Here is a 23,757-nt window from a genome sequence, read left to right on the forward strand (position 1 = left end):
CGCTTGCAACCTGACCGGCCGCCTCTGTTTCGGTCGTTAGGCTGTGGGTTAACACCCACAGCTCTAACGACCGCTAGGGTGATGGTCGCGATGGTCATAGACCATCGTGACCATCCGGGCTTACGACGAGACCCTAGGGTAGGGTCTCACTCGTCGTAAGCCCCGGAGAGCTTCTGGCTCTGTCAGAGCCGGAAGCTCTCCACTGATATCACTAGTGATGTCAGTGGGGCCTCCCCCAAACAGCAGGCGTTCCCATGGGAATGCCTCCGTTTGGGCTGCCACCCCCTCAATCAACATCGACAGCTCGCCCCCTTTGGAAAGAGACCCGCTACGACCGGCGCTGTTGGTCGTAGCGGGTCTCACGCATGCGCACGAAGGAGCCGGCTCCCTCATGCGCATGCGCACTAGACAAACATCGAGGCGGCCGTGCGGTCGTAGACCGTACGGCCGCCTCTGAATAAAGCCCTCAGTCACACAGATGACAACCAGGGAAGGGCTTTGTAGCAGCACTAGCATAAAGTCGCAGACTCCACTGCAGCAAAACACACAAGGATCAGCACGACTGCCTCCGACTCAGAATCATGCCTTTTGAGAAAGGAATTTTCCAAACCCCCTATACAGACCACGCCCCCTAGACAAACCCCGCCTCCATTAGGGCTGCTTCCTGAAATGTCCCGGGCTGGTTTTCCATCCCAATCCGCCCCTGACTGAAGCTCACACATTGTAGGTTCAGTCACGTTTTGCACTCATGGCTCTTTCTGGGAGGGCATGTTTTTGCAAATCTGTTTTATTCAGATCACAATAAAGACACATATGTGCCTGTCAGGAGGCTCGACCACTAATGGAAAATATACACTTAATGACAATGACCGCTTCTGATTGACTTAGTGTGTTTTGATCTCTCCCATTGATACCACATTACTAATATTATTGTGACTGCTTTTATCTATTCACATTTTATTTTATTTAGTATTAATTTTTTCATATTTGCATTTGGTTCATAGCAAGAAAGCAGATTCCCTTTCATTTAAAGCAGAATACAGATATTTATATTTAACTGAACTACTTATTTAGTACTTTTATATTTGTCTCTATATTTAATTGTATTTTATATGGTATATATATATATATACATAGTATATTAAGTGAAAAAGTGTGTATGTGTGTATGCATGTGTGTGTGTGTGTCTGTCTGTCTTTTTGAGCTTTATGCATGGCCAGGGGTTTGTATCTAGCTGCACCAAATTTGGTATGGCGGTATAATTTGACCAGGTTTGGGTTTTTGTCTATGTTTAAAGTTCGCCAGGTCATGGAGGTCTACATGGTGCCCACAAGTAGGCCGTGCAATCTCTAATTTGAAATTTTTGTTTAAGCAAGTTCGCTCAGGATGTCTTCTAGTGCCTAAAATTGCACTGATATGTACCAGTGGGGGGGACATGCAGAGCTCTAGCAGAAAAGCAGTGAGTCGGAGGATCAGCTGTCACACTGCACCTGTACTGTCAGTTACTCATTTCCTCCATGCACATTTTCATATGCCATAGGCATAGATTACTAAGCCTTGGAGAGAGATAAAATACCACCAATCAGCTCCAAACTAATTTTTCAAACACAGCCTGTAAAATGACAGTTAGGAGCTGATTGGTTGGTATCTTATCTCTCTCTAAGGATTATTACATCTCCCCCAAGGTCTCCAATGTTGGTCTGCAGAGATTTCTGCTTGGCAATCATTTCTGTTCTGCACTGATTTTTGAAACCTCAGTGATCTGGGACGCTATACTGATTTCTGTCCTGATATACCCCATTCCAAACAGTAATGGATAGACCGGTCCTTTCAGGACTAAAACGATGTTAGCAAACAGTGGGGTCCTTTTCAGGATCAATGGAAATGGGTTAGAGACGAGGACAATGTAAAAAAATGATGGCTGCAGATATACTTCAAGGTCCTTTCTTCATCCTGGGTTTCCTAGCTAGTGGTATAGGTATATAAATATAGTACTGTAACTTTACCATTTGGGCAGCATGGATGATGTAATGGTTAGCATTGCCTCATACTTCTGAGTTCTTTGGTTCAATTTCCACCATGGCCCTAACTGGGTGGTTTGTATATTATCCCCGTGCTTGCATTTGTTTATTCCAGGTGCTCCAGTTTCCTGCCACACACTAAAATCATACTAGTAGGGCAATTGGCTCCTAACAGATTATTGAAACAATAAAAAAAAGTATTGTACAGTATATTGGACACACCACTGAAAGGAACATAGATTGCAATCTCTACTGGGGCAGAGACTGATGTGAATGGTAAAAATTAGAGATGTGCGGGTCCGGTTCTCAGAGAAACGGACCCACCCGAACTTCCCGATCCAGGATCGTGTTTCCCCGCCTAACTTGGATCCCAAAACGAGGTAAAACGTCATCATCCCGCTGTCAAATTCTCGCAGGTTTTGGATCGTATAAAAGTCCTGGTAATCGGCGCCATTTTCACTCCGGCTGTGGAGAGTGTACAAAACAGACGTGTTCTGTGCTGCTCTGTCTGTGTACGTGTTCTCTGTTTCTCTTTCTGTTGTTCAAGGGTGCAGTGTTGTCGGGTTGGGGCTGCAGTACATAAAGGGGGGCTGCAGTACATAAAGGGGTGCTGCTGTGTCACTGTTGTCCTATCAATCAAGGGGCTGGGTCTGCAGTACAATCAAGGGGCTGGGGCTGCAGTACATAAAGGGCTGCTGCTGTGTTGTCCATAAAGGGGCTGGGGCTGCAGTAGATAAAGGGGGGCTGCAGTACATAAAGGGGTGCTACTGTGTTGCCCTGTCAATCAAGGGTCTGGGGCTGCAGTACCATCAAGGGGCTGGGGTAGCAGTACATAAATGGGTGCTCCTGTGTTGTCCATAAAGGGGGACTGCAGTACATAAAGGGGTGCTGCTGTTTTGTCCTGTCCATCAAGGGGCTAGGACTGCAGTACATAAATGGGTGCTGTGTCATCCAGGGGTGCTCTATCAATCCAGGGGTGCTCTTCCCCAGTGTGTTAGCTACGCTATTATTGTTTGGTGACACTGCCGGCCAGACCGCAGTTTATCATTCACATATTTGTGACTCTGCAGGTGGTCTTTCCGCACTCTGCAGGGGTGCTTTGTTGTCCATAAAGGGGTGCTGTGTTGTTCATCAGGGGCTGCTGCCTCGTCCAGGGGTGCTCATCCCCAATGTAAAAAAAATAAAAGTTAAATAAAATTATCATTCCACAAAAAATAAAAAAAGTTATTTTAAAGGGTTTTTGTGTGTTAGCTACACTATTATTGTTCGGTGAAACTGCCGGCCAGACCACAGTGTATGTTTGTTGATATGGAGGATGATCAAATGAGAGGAGAGCTGGAACTACATACTAGTGATGCAGATGCTGCCAGCAGTCATGATGACGATACACGGCCTTCAACGTCATGTACGAAGGCTGATGCCCAAGGGCTTAAGTCAGGGCATCTAAAATCAATGAGGCAATCTTTTACAGTGGTAAAGAATAAAACATCAAAAGGAAAGTTAGCTGCAGATACATAAAATTGGCAATATGCCTTTCACCACACGAAGTGGCAAGGAAAGGCTAAGGCCTTGACCTTTATTTATGATGATGTAAGCCCTTCTACCTGTAGATGGTTAAAAAAATGAAAATAGTTAAGGCACAGGAACCAACTGTGTGCTTAGAAATGCCACAAATCCCTGAGGAGAGTCTAAGAGTGTGTCAGTGGGTGCCATGTATGAGTCTGGCCTTTCCAAAACTGTACCTGAAGAGGAGCCTCCTTCCGCCACTTGTTCATCCTCTGCAAATGTGGGGATGAACAGCACAAGTCAACATGCTGACATAGAAATTGAGGATGCTTCTGTGGAAGTGCACCAGGATGGAGAGGATATTTGTGTAGCTGACGCTAATAAAGATGTTGATGAGGATGTTGCCCATGATAAGGGAAAGCCCATTGTCATGCCTGGGCATAAGACAAAAAATCCACTTCTTACGTGTGGAATCATTTTTACCCAAATCCAGACAAAAATTGTTAATCCATCTGTACCTATTGTAAAGCCAGATTAAGTAGTGGTAGGGACCTTAACCATCTATGAGACTCCTCCCTGTTACATCATCTACAGTGTATCCATCAAAAGTGCTGGCAAAATTAAGAAACGTTGGCGAAAAAAGTAACAAGCAGTCCAACGTCAGCTAGCTCCTTTCTCTCTGCTAGATCCAAGCACCTGCCATCTTCATCCCCAACACCTTCATCAACAATATTCTCAATCATGATCAGAAGTAGTCCTGCATCCAATTTGATAATGCTAACCCAGTCCTCCCCTATCCAGGATTCCTCAGAAAAATCCTTGAGAGCTATGCCTGCTACCGCTGCTACTGGGAGTGGATGTTCATCCCAGAAGGGGACCAGGAAGACTACTAGTAGTTCAAAAAAAACAATTGACTGTTAAACAATCCTTTGCAAGGGGGAGCAAGTATGACAGCAATCACCCAGTTGCACAGCGGATCACTGACACCATAACATATTTGCTGGAATTAGATGTGCATCCGATATCTACCATTAGTGCAGTGGGTTTTAGACAGGTAATTGATGTCCTGTGTCCTCGCTACCAAATCCCATCTAGGTCCCACTTCACTAGAAAAGCAATTCCCAGCCTGTACAGGGACGTTAAATAATACTTAATTAGTGTCCTCCAAATGCCATTGTATCCACTGTCCAATTAACCACAGAGATGTGGACAAGTGGAACAAGGCAAATGCAAGATTACATGACTGTAACAGCCCACTGGGTACGTGTATTGCCTTCAGCGTCACCAACAGCAGTAGCATCTAAGAAAAAGCAGCTCATTTAGAGACAGGCTACACTGTGTATCACTGGTTTCACTAAGAGGCATACTGCTGACAACCTCTTAGAAAAACTCAGGGAAGTCATTGCAAAATTGCTTGCCCCGCTTGGACTGTCCTCAGGATTTGTGATTTCTGACAACACCACCAATATTGTGAGAGCATTACAGCTGGGTGAATTCCAACACATCCCATGTTTTGCTCACACTATTAACTTGGTGGTGTAAAATGTTCTAAAAAATGACAGGGCCATGCAGGAGATGCTCTCTGGGCATTTTTTGTCATTCAGCAGGTGCATGTAGAAGATTGCAGCACATGCAAGAAATGTTGAATATGCCCTGTTACCAGCTGAAGCAAGAGGTAGTTACGAGGTGGATCTCCTCCCTTTACATGCTTCAGCAGATGGAGGAACAGTAAAAAGCCATCCAAAACTACACAACAAAGTATGACATAGGAAGAGGAGGGAGAATGTACCTTACTCAAGCTCAGTGGAAAATACTTTCTGTGTTGTGCAGAGTGCTGAAACCCTTCAAAGTAGCCACCTGTGAAGTGAGTTCAGACACTGCCAGCTTGAGTCAGGTAATTCCTCTCATTAGACTGTTGGAAAAACAGCTTGAGAAACTGAAGGAGAAGCTGAAACAAAGCGATTCCGCTAAGCATGTCGGATTTGTAGATCAAGTCCTTTATTTGCTTTGCCAGGATCCAAGGTTGTCAAAGTTTTCCAATCAGAGCAATACATTTTGGCGACTGTGCTCACTCCTAGGTTTAAGTCAAATGTTGTGTCTTTCTTCCCAACGGACATGGATCTGAAGAGATGCAAAGAGATGTTGGTAAGCAAATTGTCATCACAAATGGCAGGTGATGGCTTGTCCTTCAGCTTCTCCAGCAAGTGTGGCTGCCATTAAAAAACTAAACTTTCAAGTTCAAGTTTTGACATCTGGTCGGGTCTAAAAGAATTGCCTACCATTAATGAGACCTCTACCGTGACTCCATCTGATACGGTCACCATTCAAATAATGGTTGAGGACTATTGTAATGCTAGTGTCCAAATAGGCATGTCAGACAGTCCGTTTGACTACTGGCAGGAAAAAAAGGCAATTTGGAGGCCTTTGCACAAACTGGCTTTGCTTTACATGAGCTGCCCACTCTTCAATGTGAATGCAGAAAGAGTTTTCAGCACAGCCAGGAACCTTGTCAGCGATCAGAATAGGAGGCTACTTCCTCAAAATGTGGAAAAGATAATGTTCATCAAAATGAACTACAAATTCCACAAGGAAGACCTTTATCGCCAGTTATGTCCAAAAATTACAGAAGCACCTGAGGCTGTAATGGTGGATTCCCACGGGGACAAATTAATATTGTGTGAAGATTATGTACACACTGATGAGGGTGAGGAATCGGATGATGATGGCGACAACATCTTGCCTCTGTAAAGCCAGTTTGTGCACGGAGAGATCATTGCCAGCAATGTCAGCTGCCCATTGGCAGTTTGTTTTGTGGGGGCCCAACCAAACCAATCGCTTCAGCCACAATTGGCAGTTCCTGTCGCTGAAGTAATTGGTTTGATAAACTGTGCATATCCTATATACAACATAAGGGCGGGTGGAAGGCTCAAGGACAATTCCATCTTGCACCTCTTTTCTTTGCATTATGTGCTGTTCGGGGCATTGCTGCCTGACATTTTTTTTTATAGTTTATAAAACTGCCATCCTGTCTGCCACTGCTGTGTTGCAAAAGTTTAATAGATGTCCTATATTTTTTTAAACTGCCGTGCTATTGTGCTGCTGCTCTGATGCTTACTTTATTTTTTTATAGTTTCATACTGTATTCATTTCAACTAAAATCACAAATAGGTATACTTGCAAAATACTCCTATGTCATTTTCAACCTTGATTTATAGATACCAACCTGGTGGACTTGGTTTCCTTTATCATAACAGCCATGTTTGGTCAGATGCAACTCAAACACCAAATGGAAAGGTTATTTTATGATGGTATCTGGAGATGTTCGCTCTCTTCTGCCCTCCCAGCCTTCCCATCCATAATCCCAGAAACACAATGAAAAGAGATGTTTAGTACCAGACTTTAAAAATCCCTCTGCTCAACTGGGGCAAGGACAGATGTGAATGAGTCAAATATTCTTTGAAAATGACTCCCCACCTCCCTCCCTCCCTCATAAATTTGCTTTGGAATTAAAAACTTAAATTAAATTTACTATGAATCAACCTTTTCCCTGCCTTCAACTACATACGTACATAGTCCATCTCCGTCAGGCCTCTTGATTAATGAAAACATGTTTCCTTATGGAAGTTGAACTGCCACGTGTTTGTGCTACCACTTATCTTAGTCAGCCAGCAATCTTTGTGCAAATTATGGGCATAAACTGGAAATTAATGTTATTGAGGTTAATAATACTGTAGGAACAAAAACAAGCCCAAATTATGTAATTTTAGCTGTTTTTATTTGAAAAAAAAATACAGATCCAAAACCAAAACACGCAAGGGCGGTTTTGCCAAAACCAAATCCAGATCCAAAACATGGAGAAAATACAGATCCAAAACCAAAACCAAAACACGGGGATCGGTGGTGAATATATATTCTGTGAAGTGCTGCAGAATATGTGTGTGCTATATAAATGAATGGAAATAAATAATTTACTGCCTGACAAGATCTCCTGGCTAAAACCAAGCATATTCAGTACTGTTTTCTCCTGGAATAAAACTGGATATTCCAAACTCTGCAAGCAGCGCTAAATGCTTCTTTTTTGGGGGCACATTTCACATCAGCCCCTCTGTGTGTAAGATTCTGCTACAGGAAATTAGGAGAGCCAAATGGAAACAAATAGACATCCACATAAGTGTAGAAATTTCTTGAGAGTGAGTTTGTATTGTGGCCATTGGTGACATGAGAGTGATAGTCACCATTGGGGCATGGTCAGGCTGTTGCAGTTGGGAACAGTTATGACCAGTAAAGCTGAGTATATACCTGAATGACAGTGTGACATGATGTAAAGATATATTGCATCGATAGTTGTTCCAGCTTAAGTGACAGGAGAGAGGACTAAGAGGTGTTATCTCAGAGCTGGGAAACTAGGATGAGGGAGAAGGACATTTTTCATTGTAATCCTCTGTTGAGGTACTGTTAACTGTTATGTAAACTTGATATTTACTTTACAAAATACACAGAAATCATCAACATTAAATTATCTGAATTGCAAATTTCTGCCAGGTGACAGGAAGTGGATCTTTTGGTGAGAGGCAGGGCTTGTTGGGTCAGATTCTGTATCAGTCTCTAGAAGCCCAGCCCTCTTTGGGCAAGATCCTGTACTGTACAGTTCTGCAGGTCCAAAGCTTCCAGCTGTGTGTGCCACTGCTAAATGCATGACGCGCTGCTAGCATTGCTGTAAATAGAACTTGTTTAGATTGCAGATGGAGGCAATCTCAAGGGAAGTCCATGAGTAATCTGTACTGAATGAACTGCAGTTTCTGTGCAATGACCTTGAACATACATTCTACAATGTTTTTTGATGGAACTGACCTTCATAAGCCCAAGCTGTTGATGAAAATTGTTAGGCACACTGTGAACATTAAATTTTTTCCTTTCATGATACTATTATGTAGGCATTTACAGTTATATTGACAATAACTGTTACCCACAACACATCACTGACACCATAAGGAAAGTACTATTTAGAGTTTTTTTTTATTAATTATCCATGTTTCCATTAACTAAAGTTATTTCACTTTTCAAGAAAAGTTTTATTTAAAAGAGTCCATATTATATAAAAAAATAAATAAAAATTGGTGGGCCACCTTGTAACATTCACAGATTTGTATGTACTGTATGTATATATATATATATTCAGTACAAATTTATATATACTGTATGTGTGTATGTGTATATATTGTTGGAAATGATGTGTGTGCAGGTGTTGATATTGCAGAGTTATATAGACACACACCAGATGATAACTTGAACTATGAACAGCCCAGTTATTTAACCAGTGTTGTTGGTTTATTGAAGACAAGTACAGCCATACACACTGGTGGATGGAGTGGAGCAGGGTTTCATACTGCTGCTAATGGGTAGCAGTGCAGGATGCTTGAACAGCGTTACTATTGCAAGTAATCGTGGGTCTTTATATGGAGCTAAGTAGGAGACATATGTCTCCCACTGTGACACTCAACACAGTGACAAGATGGTGCCGCACATGCGCAGTACTAACCTCGGCGGCCACCTTGGTACGAGGGACAGTATGGGCAATAACAACAGTCTCTCGACTCTCAAACTTGGGACTGCTGTCACTATCACAGTTCTTGATGTTTTTGACTACTTGATTTTGCTTTTATACCTATCTTGGATTTCCATACACACCAATCGGATCTTGACGTTGACATCTGGATCTTTAGATGTTCACTGAATGCAGTGTTTGCAAATTATTCATCTTACCTTTTAGGTTGCTTGCCCATATGTGATCTTGTAGAAGAGCTTTTCTGTGGCTAAATAGTCTCTGGCCCAGATACATCTCCAGCTGCTGGCATGTCTAGTGATACATACTTGTTCTGCATATCAACTTCCAGATTTTCTTCAATTTGTGCTGTTTCTTTGACTTAACAAACTTCCTGGTATTTGGATTTTGGATCTGTAACCTTTGCTCTCATGGCAATAGCCAAGCATGATGCACTTTACTGATTCTGAATCCAGGTTACATTTTTTTCTCCTTTGGTACTATATACAGTATGCACGTAGGCCGTACTTCTGAAGGTTCTGTGATGTTTCATACATTGTTTCCTCTTTGACCATGCTTCAATAAGTGTTGTGTCCTCTAGGGCAACTGCAGAAGAACAGTTTTTGAGATAAACTGTTGTGGACACGGGTTCCACCCAAAACAGCTCGTCAAGGTTTGCGTCCTATAGCATACATCTTGCTCTCTCCACTAGTGTACAGATTGCCTGTATACTGACACATTTTGTCATTGGTCAATTGATGCTCTATTCCATATTTTCTTTTGCTATACATTCTCCACCATTATCAGATCTCAGGGTCTTGACTCCTTGACCTGTCTGATTTCTACAAGCCTCTTGCAGACTGCAATCTTTTTCTCCACTGTAGACTTTTCTCTGATGAAGTTTATATGTGTTATTCTTGTGAGTTCATTTATAAACATCACAAAGTATCTGTATCCACTCACAGATTTTGTTTTCATTGGACCACACACATCTGATTGTTCTATCTCAAGTGGCTTTGTAGCTTTGCTTGTTGATTATGGAAAAGGCTGAAAACTTTGTTTCCCTGCAAAACAGCTTTCACATACGGGTTTATCTACGTCAGTCACTAACAGTCCTTTGACCATCCCATTCTGTAACTTTTGAACACTGTCATATCCAAGGTGGCCAAATCTTCTTTGCCAGAGTTCCAATGACTGCGACATCATCGTGTAACAGTGCTGTCTATCAAGGGTGTACAATTGCTAACACCTTGTGTCCATAGCTATGACGGTCCCACTTCTGTTTCTTACAATGCTCTTTCTCTTAGTGAAGTTAACTCTGTTGTCTCTCTGTTTTAGGACATTGAAGACAATAAGATTTATTCCCATTTCTGGCACATGAAGCACATCTTGGATCTCTGTGACTGTTGTTCTTGTACCAAATTTTAAATGAGCTTTCATTGTCCCAACTTTAGTAACTGTAAAGACTTGATTGCCAATTCCTTTAATAATGATAGGTTCACATTTGGTTAACTTGGTGAACCATTCCTCACTGAATCAATATACCAGAAATCTTTTCTGCAGCTATCTTTAAAACTCATGGCTGACTCACCTTTGCTGCTTTCTTGCTTTGTACAGAATTTACATTCTTCTGTTTGCATTCAGATCTATCTTGTGACAATTGTAACACATGAACTTACATTTTCAGAATTTTTCACTTTTTGTATGTAATGCAGTAGTCTCAGCACATGAATCACATGACACACATTCTTGAAACTGTAATAACTTTGCTCTAACTGTGTCCACAACCAGAAAGTCAAGCTCAGGCGTCAAGTTCTGCAGCACATTGCTGCAGCAATCTCTGCATCATTCACTTGCACAGATGTTAGTTGCTGAGAGACAGACATAACTTTGTCTATGTAATCACTCATACCGTTGTATTCACATAACTTGGTATTGTATAATAAACATCTTAAATTAATTCTACTGTACTAATTTTACTCATGAGACTTTCATCTTGGTATGCAGCCAGTGGCGTAACTATAAATTGTGCTCCGCCCTGCTAAAAAAGTTTCTGACGCCCCCCATGGCATTTTGGTAAAACTAATACAGGGCCATTTATATGCAATTTTGCTCCCAGTGAAAAAATAAATAATGTGCTCCCAACCCCTATAGACAGTTTACAGTATTTGTAATTTTTCCTCCTTATAGTAATCCTCCTTACACATTATGCCACACATCGTAATGCCCCTTTCACATTATTTCACACATCGTAATGCCCCTTTCAAATTTTTTCCACACACCATAATGCCCGTTACACATTAAGCCACACACTTTAATGCCTATTGCCAAAGTGCCACTTACATATTTGCCCCTGACACCATTTTATGCCCCACAGTAGGGCTTGTTGCCAGGGGTTCCATGCTTGTTGCCAGGGGTTCCATGCTTGTTGCCAGGGCTTTCATGTTCGTTGTTAGGGGTTCTACGCTCGTTGCCAGGGGTTTCACGAGAGAAGATGCAGCTTTCTGCATTTTCTCCCAGCATCGCCAGTGTTCCTAGCAGAGCAATAACTAGATATTTTGGTGACCTGTGCCAGAAAAAGCTTTGGTGCCCCCACCCCCCAATTGTAAATAGGGACAGTGCGTGCTGCAGACGCACAGACCAAAAAAAGAGCATGTCCACACTATAGTACCCCCAATTAATATTAGCCACACAGTAGTACCCCTTATTCAGGACTGGATTAAGCCCTTTGGGGACCTAAGGCACTTAAGACCCCCTGTCTCTGAAATCTAATTAGTTACTGGATATTAAATAGCAACAAGGGGGGTCCCAACTCCTCCGGCCCTCCCCTATGACAGCACAGCCCCACACTCAACATCAGGCCTGTCCCCATTTGTAAATTGAACAAATTAAAAAGGAGGGGTAACATCAAGTAAAAAGTAGGTGAAGAAGAGGGTAATGCAAGGCAGTGGCAGTGGAGCAGAATTCTATCTCTACATACTTAAATACATAAGTATATACTGTGTATGCATGTGTACATATATATATATATACTGTGTGTGTATGTGCATGTGTGTGTGTGTATATATATATATATATATATATATATACACACATACACTGTGATATATATATATATTAGGAATGTGCAGGCTCGGTTCTACTCGGTTCCGTTCGTTTTTTTTTACCGAATCTTATTGGCTATCCAAAACTCGTGACAGCTGATACCCAATAAGATTCGGTAAAAAAAAAACGAACGGAACCGAGTAGAACCGAGCCTGCACATCCCTAATATATATATATATATACATATACTGTACATATACACATGGATCCAGGCTGCCAGTACTAAAAAGCCCCTCACACAAGTACACGTTGGCTTCTCACTGTGATCCTCACTGACAATTTGGCACATGTACAGCATAGACTGCAGGGTAAGGAAAGGTTGGAACCGCTACCCCGTGCCCACCCCAGCCGTACCACCCCCCTCTAGCCCAGGGAATCCTGTGCTCTGTCTGCTGCTAACCATTCCTGTCCTGCTATCCTCCGCGCAGCTGATGCCCGTCTCTTCCCCCTGCACAACTGCTCCTTTTGGACTGAGGCGGCTGAAGGCAACGATCATCAAAGTTATTGGGGGAGGTCAGGTCACCAGGGTCATGGGGGGGTATCTTGTTTGATAGGGACACTTATGAGGAGGAGGCGGAGCGCACGGGACAGCCTAGCTATGTCCCTGGTTCCCGATGCTATGCCCTAGCCTAATAGACGCTAGAGGTCCAATAGGCCCATGGCCAAGGTTATGGGCCTACCCACCATATCCAGGTAACCTCTTTCGGGTAGGTCCCTAACATACTAGGGTTCAAATCCAGAGCACAGGACCCCCAAAACTGGCCCAGCCAAGCCGCCCCAGGGCACCACCATAGTAAGAAAAGTGCACTGTTTCTGTGCCTGCAATTAGTCTCATCAGGTAGCACCTCCCATCATATATATAGTAAGCTTGAATTTGCACCTGAGTCTACGGTGACCTTCCACAACCTTTAATGCTTTAATTTCCATAGCAAACTTCCAGGTTGTATAATTTTAGCTTGACAAACCCCGTTATGGTTGTAGCATCTGTATTCATACTTCTTACAGACACAACTGTCCAGCTTCTGTACTCAAATCAGCTTTACTGCTGCTACTCGTATACTGCGCTGGAAACAGACTGTGCTGTCTTCAGTCTATGTTCTTATGCAGACAGCACTACACATGTGCTTAAGATGGCACCTGTGTGATGATCTGGGCATCCTAATAGCTTGGGTGCCTGGGCCCATAACCTGTTGTTGATGTTGCAAAGGAGTTAGGCACACACCAGTGGATGATTCAAACTATGAACAGCCCAGTTACTTAACTAGTGGTGGTGATTTATAAAAGATAGAACAGGTACAGCTGTACTCACTGTTATATACACTGGTGGATGGAGCGGAGCGGGATTTCGTACAGCTCACCAGCTGGTGAGTGTATGCTGTTAGCAGTTAGTAGTGCAGGATGCTGGAACAGCATTACTATCACAGGCAATGGTGGTTGCTAACCCCAGAGCATCAGCACAGACCAAAAGTAGGAGAGGAGAGCTGGATAAAACATAACTACTAACTGTACCTGCAAACATTTTTTTTTAAATATTGTCTGCGGAAACATAAGCTCACCGGGTATCAGCAGCTTCCTGGTGTCTCTTTGCCAGCCCCTTATACTCCTGTGTCAACTAACCAATGGGAGTCTGGTTAAGCAATTTGGCTGTTCGTGGTCTCAAGACATCCGCTGGTGTGTACCGGAACTCTGTTACACCTACAAACTACAGTATACACACATATTTCCAACTGACCTAATGACAACACTCTGACCGGAGACAGATATAATATACAGAACACCCTGTTTTCATAACAGCATTCTCAGATGGCATTTACCCAAACTAACGTTATCAGGAAGTTTGATAAGTTTAATTTCTGTTTATATGAATATTTGTATAATTTACGAAAAAATAAATATGAATAATAAAAATATATTTTGCCTTCAACTTTTCTGTCACATGTCATCTTCTTAGCTGCAAAATTAGTGATATTTTGCAAGACATCTGATCATTTAATTAATGAATACATTAATTTAATTTAATTAATCTCACTTTTAATAATATTTGCCATTAAGTATATAATATATTAAAGTTTTCATCAAGCCTTTTTATTCTACTGCATATAATTTTCACTGGGATACATAAATACAGGTCGGTAAGGCTTTGTTGACTGTATAATTCTCATTTAATTGACATGACAATAAAAACTGAACCAATTATGTTCAATAATATTTGACATTTGAAATTTTTTTAGTTCAAAGTAAAGTGCACCAAAATTGAGATGCTGATTAGATTTCTGATTTTTTTTCGTTCACCAGAAAAGACCCTGTGGGTTAGTTCATTGTTTACGTGCACACTGTGTAATCTAATCAATTATATTGATCTAGGTCATGTATTAAGATCTAAAATGGATTAAACAATAGGCATTTCCTTTGTAACAAGAAGATAAAAATAACTTCAAAGATTGGATTTGTTTCTGTTAGAACAAAAGAAGTGGATTACCTACTGAAGTTGATGTGGAATTGGATCCTCTGGATCCTCTGGAAATCGTCTGATAGTCTCCTGGTCTTTTGGTTTTGCTTGGACAGCGTTCTGTAAATAACAACAGATGGAAGACATGAGAGGGGATGGGGTGAATGTAGGAGAGGTAGAGACAGGACAGGGACACAGGCACACACATAGAGGCAGGTGACTGAGCGCTCGTTAATGGCCGTGTGCACCCGTAGCTTCTTTAAGGTAATAGACATAAACAGTGTGTGTGCCAGGAACAGTGGCAGATTCTCTAGTAGGCACGTACGGCACAAGCCTAGGGATGTACACTTTCTGGGAGTGGAACAGCAGGCTCCTAGTTTTGCGGGTACCATTCTTGGCTTTCAGCTCTGATGCTGGTTCAATTTTTTCTGGGGGGGCACAAACACTTAAAAAAATAAATAAATAAAAAATAAAATTGTGTGTGTGTGTGTATATATATATATATATATATATATATATACATATATATATATATACATATATATATATATATATTGTTTATTTAACTTTCACCATTTTTTTCTGGCATTTGGTGACTTTAAAAATTACACTCTATATATAGGCTTGAAATAATAGAGATGGTAATTTGCATGAAACCCACTTTTGCAAATTTGAAGGATATTACATCCCGACCCAGAAATGGTAAATAGGTACATTATTTTCTTCTGAAAGCAATACATGTACATTGTGAAATATGAAAGCATTGCCAAGAACTGCTAACACAAACTACTCAGTTATTCATACGAGAATATTGACCAGTTGCCATAAATGTAAAAATTTGCCACTAAAACACTTTCCTGCCTACAGTATATGTAGTGTATTTCTATTCCATGTTACCATATTGTAACTGCAAAGCGTAGTTAATATTCCCCATATCTGTGAAAATGCAGACATTCATTAAATTAATCAACACTGGAAAATCACCTCCCCCATGCAAGATGCATTAGAACTACAGTATAACTGCACTATCACAAAACACACTTGGCACCTTGGCCCTCATTCAGAGCCACTCGCTATTTGCGGTCGTTCGTTCTAAAACTAGGGGTGGCTATTAAAATGAACTGTTCGCTGTTTGCGATCTGTTCACGCCTCTATGTCTGAACGAGCGAACAAAACTTGCGTTCGTTTTTTGGAAAAATACGTCCCCTGGCCGCTCGCATCCTACGTCATGTCCGCTATTTATTAGATTAATCGAGTACATCGACAAGGGTATGAACTGCTCGCTATTCTTGGGGTTGGTGTTTGCTACCACAATTTTGCGAGCAGTTCTGACTATAAAATAACCCAGTGACGTGGTCAATGACGCTGCTGTTTTAAATATGCACACCCATAAAACGCCCGTTTTGACCTTTAAGCACGCCTGCGTTCTGATTTCCACTCCCCATTTTCAAGCACCTTCCCCTGTTACCACCCACATACGCCTCTTTCTGTCACTCAAAATAGCAGGCATACGCTATTTTGCGAGCACATGAATTTCGGCCGCACTGACTGGTTAGCGCATGCGTATAACGATCCGTACGCATGCGCAGTTGGGCTAACATCGCTCGGAACGAACGAGCGGCCGCTTACGAGCGGCTCTGAATCAGGCCCCTTGTTCGCTAGAACCTTACCACTCGCTAGTGCTCCAGTGTTGGATTTTACCTAGGGGCTGCCCTTGCCCAGGGTTGTCTTAACAGCAGTGTGGGCCCTGGGCAAAGCAAGGCCCATTCACGGGAAAAAAAATGTAAATGATCAATAAAATTAAACCCTACAAGCTTCGGGCCCCTGGGCAACTGCCCAACAAGCCCAATGGAAGAGATGGCCCTGCCCTTGCCGTCCCCCCAAGTAAATTCCGTCACCCCAAGTGAGTATTCCCTGGCAGTGGTAGTGGCTTCCTATTAGAAATGCTATCTGATAATCAGCCAGACAGGCAGTCCTAGGGGTGGTGTCTTCTCCCACTGAAACTGCCGGTCCAGACTGCGATTAGCAGAGAGAGAGAGCGCTTCCAATGCAAAGCCACTCCTCTGCCTTGCCATAAGCCTTATCCGGCTTCTAGGGACTGCAGCAGATGCACCTGTGAGAGGTGCTGAATGAGTGGTTTGAAAGAGAGGGAGGAGTCCAGGATAACTACAAGACAGCGTACTTTGGAGCAAGAGGAGATAACCTACCATTACTGTTACATACTGCTATGCCATGACTTTTGCCACTGCAAATAAAACATTTTTGTTTTACAGTAGTTACATTTTTAACTAAATTAGCATTTAACAATCTGTATTCTGCCTCAAACAAAGTGCAGTGAATGTAATGTTGTAGGGGAGTGAGTCGGCATATATGAGTGTGGCTACATCTGTAAATTACATAAGTGGTCAGGAAAATGTTAAACATCCTATAATAAATATACATACATAATATACCCAGGTGGAGACAAAACTGAGCTTTTCAAGCACCCATTCTCCCGCCTCATGATCTCTTCTTGCTGGCAGCTGCTCTCTGGTCTGGTGTGCTGATTGAATGCTCACATCCACACAAACAGTGACTTGGTAGGAGAAGCTGCCGCTAATTGGCATATACAGAAGCTCCATTCCATCCCTTATACTGCATGTTGTGCCCGCAGCTCTAGTAAAATCTACTGTTGTGGTGATGATTTCAGCTGCTAGCCAAACTGAGGGAAGCCTATGCATTGGTCTACATAAGGGCTACATGCTTCAATTTCCAGCAAATAGATCTCTAGAAGTTTAAGATATAGGGCCTGATTCCGCATGGATCGCAATTGCAACAGCGTACGCAGATTATCCAATGCTGCGCACTACGATCACGCAAGCAGAAAGCCATCACAGAGTGAATGACGGGACATCAATGTTTGGGAGTGGTGATGGGGGAGGGGTCGGAGAAATGCAGACATGCCTGTCCGTTTGAACGCCGTTTCATGGGTGTGCATAAATTAGCCACAGCGACGGCATACGCAGCTTCTGTACTCACTGCCTGCGGCGAGACTTGTAATTTCTGAGACAGGTCAGACCTGATATAATTCTGCTAGAGGGGCTAAAGTTACTCGATGTTACTTATGTATACGCAGGACTGAGAGGTTTTATGGATGTGAGAGAGTGGTAGTGGGCGTCTCTATGCTGGCTGAGTGGTTGCAAACATTAGCATATTTGCGCAGCAGAACTGCATGCGTAATCGCAATAGTGATCCATAATGAATCGATCTCTATGAGTTTAAGACAGGAGTTAGCTATAGAACATGTACTATTCTCTGAAACATTTGCAGAATATTTTTATATATGAGGTGTGGCTATTAAATAATGAGACTGTACTTATCAAAAATTAGCCATACTGCATGAGTTAAAAGGGAGTGGGGAACATTGACCTTGGACTATCCCAAATGGTTCTGCAAGTTTCACCCCCCCACCCAGATCGTTTGCTGTCACAAATTATTTATATTGACCTTTTCCCTAGGGTTTGATGCGGACATTGATAAAGATGACGTTGCCCACCGCATCCAAGTTTCAGAAGCTATCGCATTTCGGAGCTTGGTGTATATATACGGTAAGCGGCCAAACCTCCGGAAATTTAAATTTTGGAAGTTTGACCGCAAAATATTGTTTGATGCATCCCGCCCCCTGAATGTTGGGGAGACTCTCTGAAATATCAGCAATCTCCCTGACTCCCTGAAGAGTCTAACAATCTCCTTGATTGCACATTACAACTATTATGTAGCTGTTATATACATGGAAAAAAATATATCAGAGATATGAGTATATATATTCAAATGTGATCACCAATGTCATTTCCCAGCATTGGCTATAAGGCACAATGATCCCTATGGCTACATGCATTTCAAATAAGGTTTCTCGTGGCCACTTATATGTGCCAAACTATGTAACTTCTTTGGGGACTCGTTTACATTTGGATGCAAACCAATTTTATGACACACCCCTTAGGTAGAACAGTACACGCCCACTTTGACATCATGTAGGTGTTGCTTTCCCAATCTCCTTGAAATGGTTTTTCAAAAGTAAGGAAGTAGGCTTTCTCTGGATAAAATTCCTATATAAACAATATTTCCCTACTTCACAAATAAGGAGCTATAAAACATGACGTCGAATAGTCTTTTGATCATGTGGCAAACTGGTACCTACTGTCAACCCTGCACGGCCCCTGAATATAACCCTTAGCTGTAATCTCTCTATCACTACATTTATGCAGCTGAATACAAAGAACAGTAAGCACGTACAAGCTGCCAGACTAAAAGGACTGTTAATAAATTTATTTCTAATGACCTTTTCCCTAGGGTGGTTTGATGCGAGTATTGATGTTGAGACATACACTCCCTCCTCCTTATTTGCTAATTCCTTCTTATTGCTCCCTTGAGGGGTCACTGGATCCATTACAGTAGGTCACACAGTGCTCTTCTATAGTGAAATCTAGACCCCATTCTTCTACTAGGCACCCTGTCTATCTTCCTTGCACCCCACCCACTTGCCCCCCCCATTATTAAAAAAAACATACTTATTTTGCCAAAGCTTCCTTATGGGACAAGTGTAAGAGGGAAGAGTCAGAGGGAGCTCATTTACAAGCTCTTAGAGGATGAGAGCAAAGTGTTTGCACCATGTCATCATTTATTTATAGGATAGTAACGTGCTCCATAGTGCCGTAAAAACAAGAGGAAAACGTATAGCTATGAGTATATGGATAGCTACATAGTGTGAAGCAGAAGATTTAACACTAGTTCCAAAAAAACATAATTGACAGATTTTTCTTAAAAAAATATATTGATTTTTTTAAATAATTATTATGGTTATTTTTATAGTGCGGTGTTAACAGTGGGGAAAACTGAGTCAGGCATATATGCTAGTGTAAGGATTTGCAGCGATTTGACATTGGGCTGCAAGCCTAAATGTTTTAATCAAAATATGAAGAAAATGTCCATGCTTTTATTTGGTAGATACTGTACACACAGATTTGCAGCATTACCTAGCAGCTGGTAACATGTATAATGGGTAAAACCCAGTACAGGCATATTCTGTCTGGTGTTGTAATAGCTGCTGTCAATCTAGGTTCTAAAAGGCTTGTTGGGGTGTAGGCTCACAGTGACAGGCCAGCACTTGTATGGATGTTACACTCTGTATATGAGATGTTAGTGCATCTTAATTGCAATTTATTGCAGTATGAACCATATAAGCTACTGTAGGGACGTGCAGAGATTGGGACATGGGTGTAACTGCCATAGGGGTGGTACATAGGGGCCCTTACAAACTTTTGCTATGGTGCCTTCAAATACCTAGTTACGCCCCTGATTGGGGATCCCCTGAAGTTGGGCTGCAAGTTTAAATGTTTTGATCATTATATAAACATATGCTTTAATTTGTCAGATACACACAAATTCGCAGTGGTGCTAAGTGCCATCTATATTTATGTACAGTGATACGGCAGGGCGACTATGTGTCTTGTTTGGCACCCTCTGCCCCTGGTATGTGTGACGTCATGATGTCACATAAGAAGTGCCGGAGGAGCTGCAGACATTGTGGAGGAGTAGGAAGGTGGTTGGCAGGTTCATCCCAAGGACATATTGTGTTGCTCTCCTTTCACCCAGGTGCCTCTCCAGGCACCCGACAAGGTGTGTTGGGATGCATGGGGGTAGCGACCGTGCCACTCTCTGGCCTTGCACCCTGGGTGGCGGCACCGGTCGTATATCCTCTATTATGGCCTTGTTTGTGGAAGTATGTACAATCACAATAAAAGGGAAAAATTACATGTAAGTGATTTCCACTTGTTATTGAACATCATTTTATTAATCAAAACACTTAATGATGTTTAATCAATTAGACAATAGTAAAATGCAGATCTGAAATATTTCCCCTTTCCCATTTATTTAGGAAAAGTCTTGGAAAGTAATGTGCCTAGTATTGTAGTAATAATTGCTGGGCAGTATCCTTTCACTAATGCTGGCCTCCTGGACCATCCATATGTATAGCAGGTGGTAGAAAGTGGCCACCGCCTAACAGAGCAATTAGCATAATAATCGTAGTGATTAGCATGTTGTTACTGTACATATCAGACCCACTCAGCTGTGACATATGCTGTGGGACAGCTGATTTATATACTGTCTACCAGTAAAACCCTTTAGAACAGGGGAGATTTTTTTGATCTGCTACATTATTGCTAAACTATATCTTTCAGGTGGTAAATTCTAGCATCTTCTGTTATACTGTGAGTTTTGGGCCCATGAAGAGTATAAAAATAGTTATGATTGGACACATATAAGAAATACAAACTAATTACCTTATTATTCAGAGAATAATAAATTACCTACAGCAGTAGAAAAGCGCCAAGTTCCCAGTAATAAATAATACTGTTTCCTCTAAGTATAGCACAGGATGCCAGTAAATGTGATTTTAAAAAAAAATGCTGTACAAGAGAAATACTGGAAATCTGGCGTTTTAAACGATGTGAATAGTAAATGTGTAATGCCTTATACATTTAGTATGTACGTTCTATTTGAATCAGCCTACAATGTCACAGTCACATTTGGGGAAGACTGGAGTTACCATATGCTGTAGTGCTATTCAGTTGGGAACAACACAGTGAGAACATATGACTAAAGGGGCATATCCATTATCAGATCTTTTTCTGAACAACGAAAGACAAAAGATATCTATTGAAAATTCCGGTGGCTGTGCTGAAAGATATCTGTCATGTACATGACAGATTTTTGCAAAAGATAAACGATATTGCATGACATCATTCAGGGAGTGGATTTTTTTCTCTCCAGTGCTTTGTAGCTGCTGTTAATATCGTTCGTCGTTCACCGCAAAAAACTGCCAGATATTTCTAATATCTGGCAGCGATATACGATAATTGACCAACATGTTGGAGAGATGATAGATAAAATTTATCGGCCGCGGGAGTGCGCATCTGTCATCGTTCAGGGCCTATCCATTAGCAGATAAATTGAACGACTAAATGATATATCGGATAGGCCCCTATAGGCTAGGAATTATCAAACTGCGATTTTGATTATGATTTTAAACACAGAGGGCCTGATTCAGAGATGTATGCTAACCCGATGGTTAGCGCACATCTCCGATGGTGAATGGACTGCGCAGACCCTCCCAAGCCACAGCATGATTGACATGCTTCAGCATTTAGGGGACGGAGCGGGAGCGTGGTAACTGTTCCCGGAAACAGGGGCACAACTCCCCCGTTTTCCGGGAGGGACGAGGCCAGGGTCTCGGTCGGTGGATACTAGGGGGAAGGTTAGGCACTAGGAGGAGGGTTAAGGTTAGGCACTAGGAGGAGGGCTAGATTTAGGCTGTGGAAAGGGAGGGTTAGGTTTAGGGGTATGGATAGGATACTTACCTGCAGGTGTATCCTAACCCTGTCGGGATGCCGGTGTCGGCATTCTGAATGCCAGGATCCTGAGCGTTGGCATCCCGTACCCAATACCTCTGGATATATTGGTAAGTCATATTTCAAGTACAGTAGCTTGTATTTTAAGATGTATTTTTGCTGCTACTTTCAGGCCACAGTTTTGTTTTTTGGGGACCCATTTATCATTCTATATTTGCGGCTTAATCCCCGAAAGCACCCGTTTTCTTGGGTTAACCGCACATATTAAGTTTCCCCCAGATGTATCATAGAGGGACCTCAGCAGTTATCTTTGATACTTGCTGCAATCCCTCTATTCCTGGTGGCAGCCACATCTCTCATAGATTTCTACCGCATTTGAAGATTGCAGTAGCACATTGTAGCCTATGGGCTACAATTCGCGGATTCAGCCGGCAGACTGTTCCCCTGGAACCCTCCCTGGAATTGGGAGATGTGCATATGTGGTCAGTGGGACCGCACATGCCAAGGGAACCCCTGTCCCTGCGGGTGCTCTATAATACATCCCGGGGATGTAATCGCATTCTGGGCCTCTAATATCATGCCCAGATCGCATTCAAATGCGATTGATAATAAATGGGCCCCTATGTGAGCTCACCCTAGAATCAGGCACCTTTATTTAGGCATCATGCTTAGAACACATGGTATGAGCGGTTTCACCAATAAGAACCAGGTCTAAGAATGCACGTACAGTATTTATACATCCTTTAAAGCTGCAAATGAAACTTTGATACAAACTGATTATTAAACAGACAAACAGGAAATGGCAAATTCCTCAATAATGTTAATGTTGTCAAAGTACAGAGATACAAGTTCTCTTCATTGCAGTTGGACTATCATTTTATCATTGTCCTGAATTAATGGTTTTTCTAGTAGTGAATTTTAATTGAGTATATATTTGCGGAAATGAGATCACGCTTCAGCCACGATGTGCTCAGTCAATGAAGAACTATGAAATTCAACTTACATCAGCATTTTTCAACTACTGTGCCGAGGCACACTAGTGTGCCGCGAGCGGTTGTTAAGTGTGCCGCGGCAGTCAGCTCAGCGCACTTGTACTGTAGTGTGTTTTATTCCTCAGTGGGCCAATGTAGTGATTTTTATTCCTGTGGAGGCCAGTGTAATGAGTTTTATTCCTGTGGAGGCCAATGCAATGTGTTTTATTCCTGTGGAGGCCAACAAAGTGAGTTTTATTCCTGTAGAAGCCAATATAGTGAGTTTTATTCCTGTGGAGGCCAATGTAGTGAGTTTTATTCCTGAGGAGGCCAATGTAGTGAGTTTTATTCCTGTAGAGGCCAATGTAGTGATTTTTATTCCTGAAGAGGCCAATGTAGTGAGTTTTATTCCTGAGGAGGTCAAAGTAGTGATTTTTATTCCTGTGGAGGCCAATGTAGTGAGTTTTATTCCTGTGGAGGCCAATGTAGCGTGTTTTATTCCTGTAGAGGCCAATGTAGTGTGTTTTATTCATGTGGAGGCCAATATAGTGTTTTATTCCTGTGATGGCCAATGTAGTGAGTTTTATTCCTGAGGAGGCCAATATGTGTGTTTTATTCCTGTAGAGGCCAATGTAGTGTGTTTATTCATGTGGAGGCCAATATAGTGTGTTTTATTCCTGTGATGTCCAATGTAGTGAGTTTTATTCCTGAGGAGGCCAATATGTGTGTTTTATTCCTGTAGAGGCCAATGTAGTGTGTTTATTCATGTGGA

The 23,757-nt window shown here is 42.1% G+C and overlaps 1 protein-coding gene across 2 annotated transcripts in view; it reads right to left on the reverse strand.

The window, feature by feature from the left end:
• CNTN2 (contactin 2) overlaps window positions 1-23,757 on the reverse strand; it is a 118,799-nt gene that overhangs the window by 87,280 nt on the left and 7,762 nt on the right. The window contains exon 2 of one of the 2 annotated variants that reach the window (XM_088456464.1): window positions 14,658-14,743. In XM_088456464.1, coding sequence (XP_088312590.1) covers window positions 14,658-14,743 — 86 coding nt within the window. Of the gene's footprint in view, window positions 1-14,653; window positions 14,744-23,757 lie in introns of those variants that run through there. The other variant, XM_088456465.1, reaches the window with a different exon arrangement.

The sequence above is a fragment of the Taudactylus pleione genome, unplaced genomic scaffold (assembly GCF_031769625.1).
Source record: "Taudactylus pleione unplaced genomic scaffold, aTauple2 ptg000706l, whole genome shotgun sequence".
Classification (NCBI taxonomy): Eukaryota; Metazoa; Chordata; class Amphibia; order Anura; family Myobatrachidae; genus Taudactylus; species Taudactylus pleione.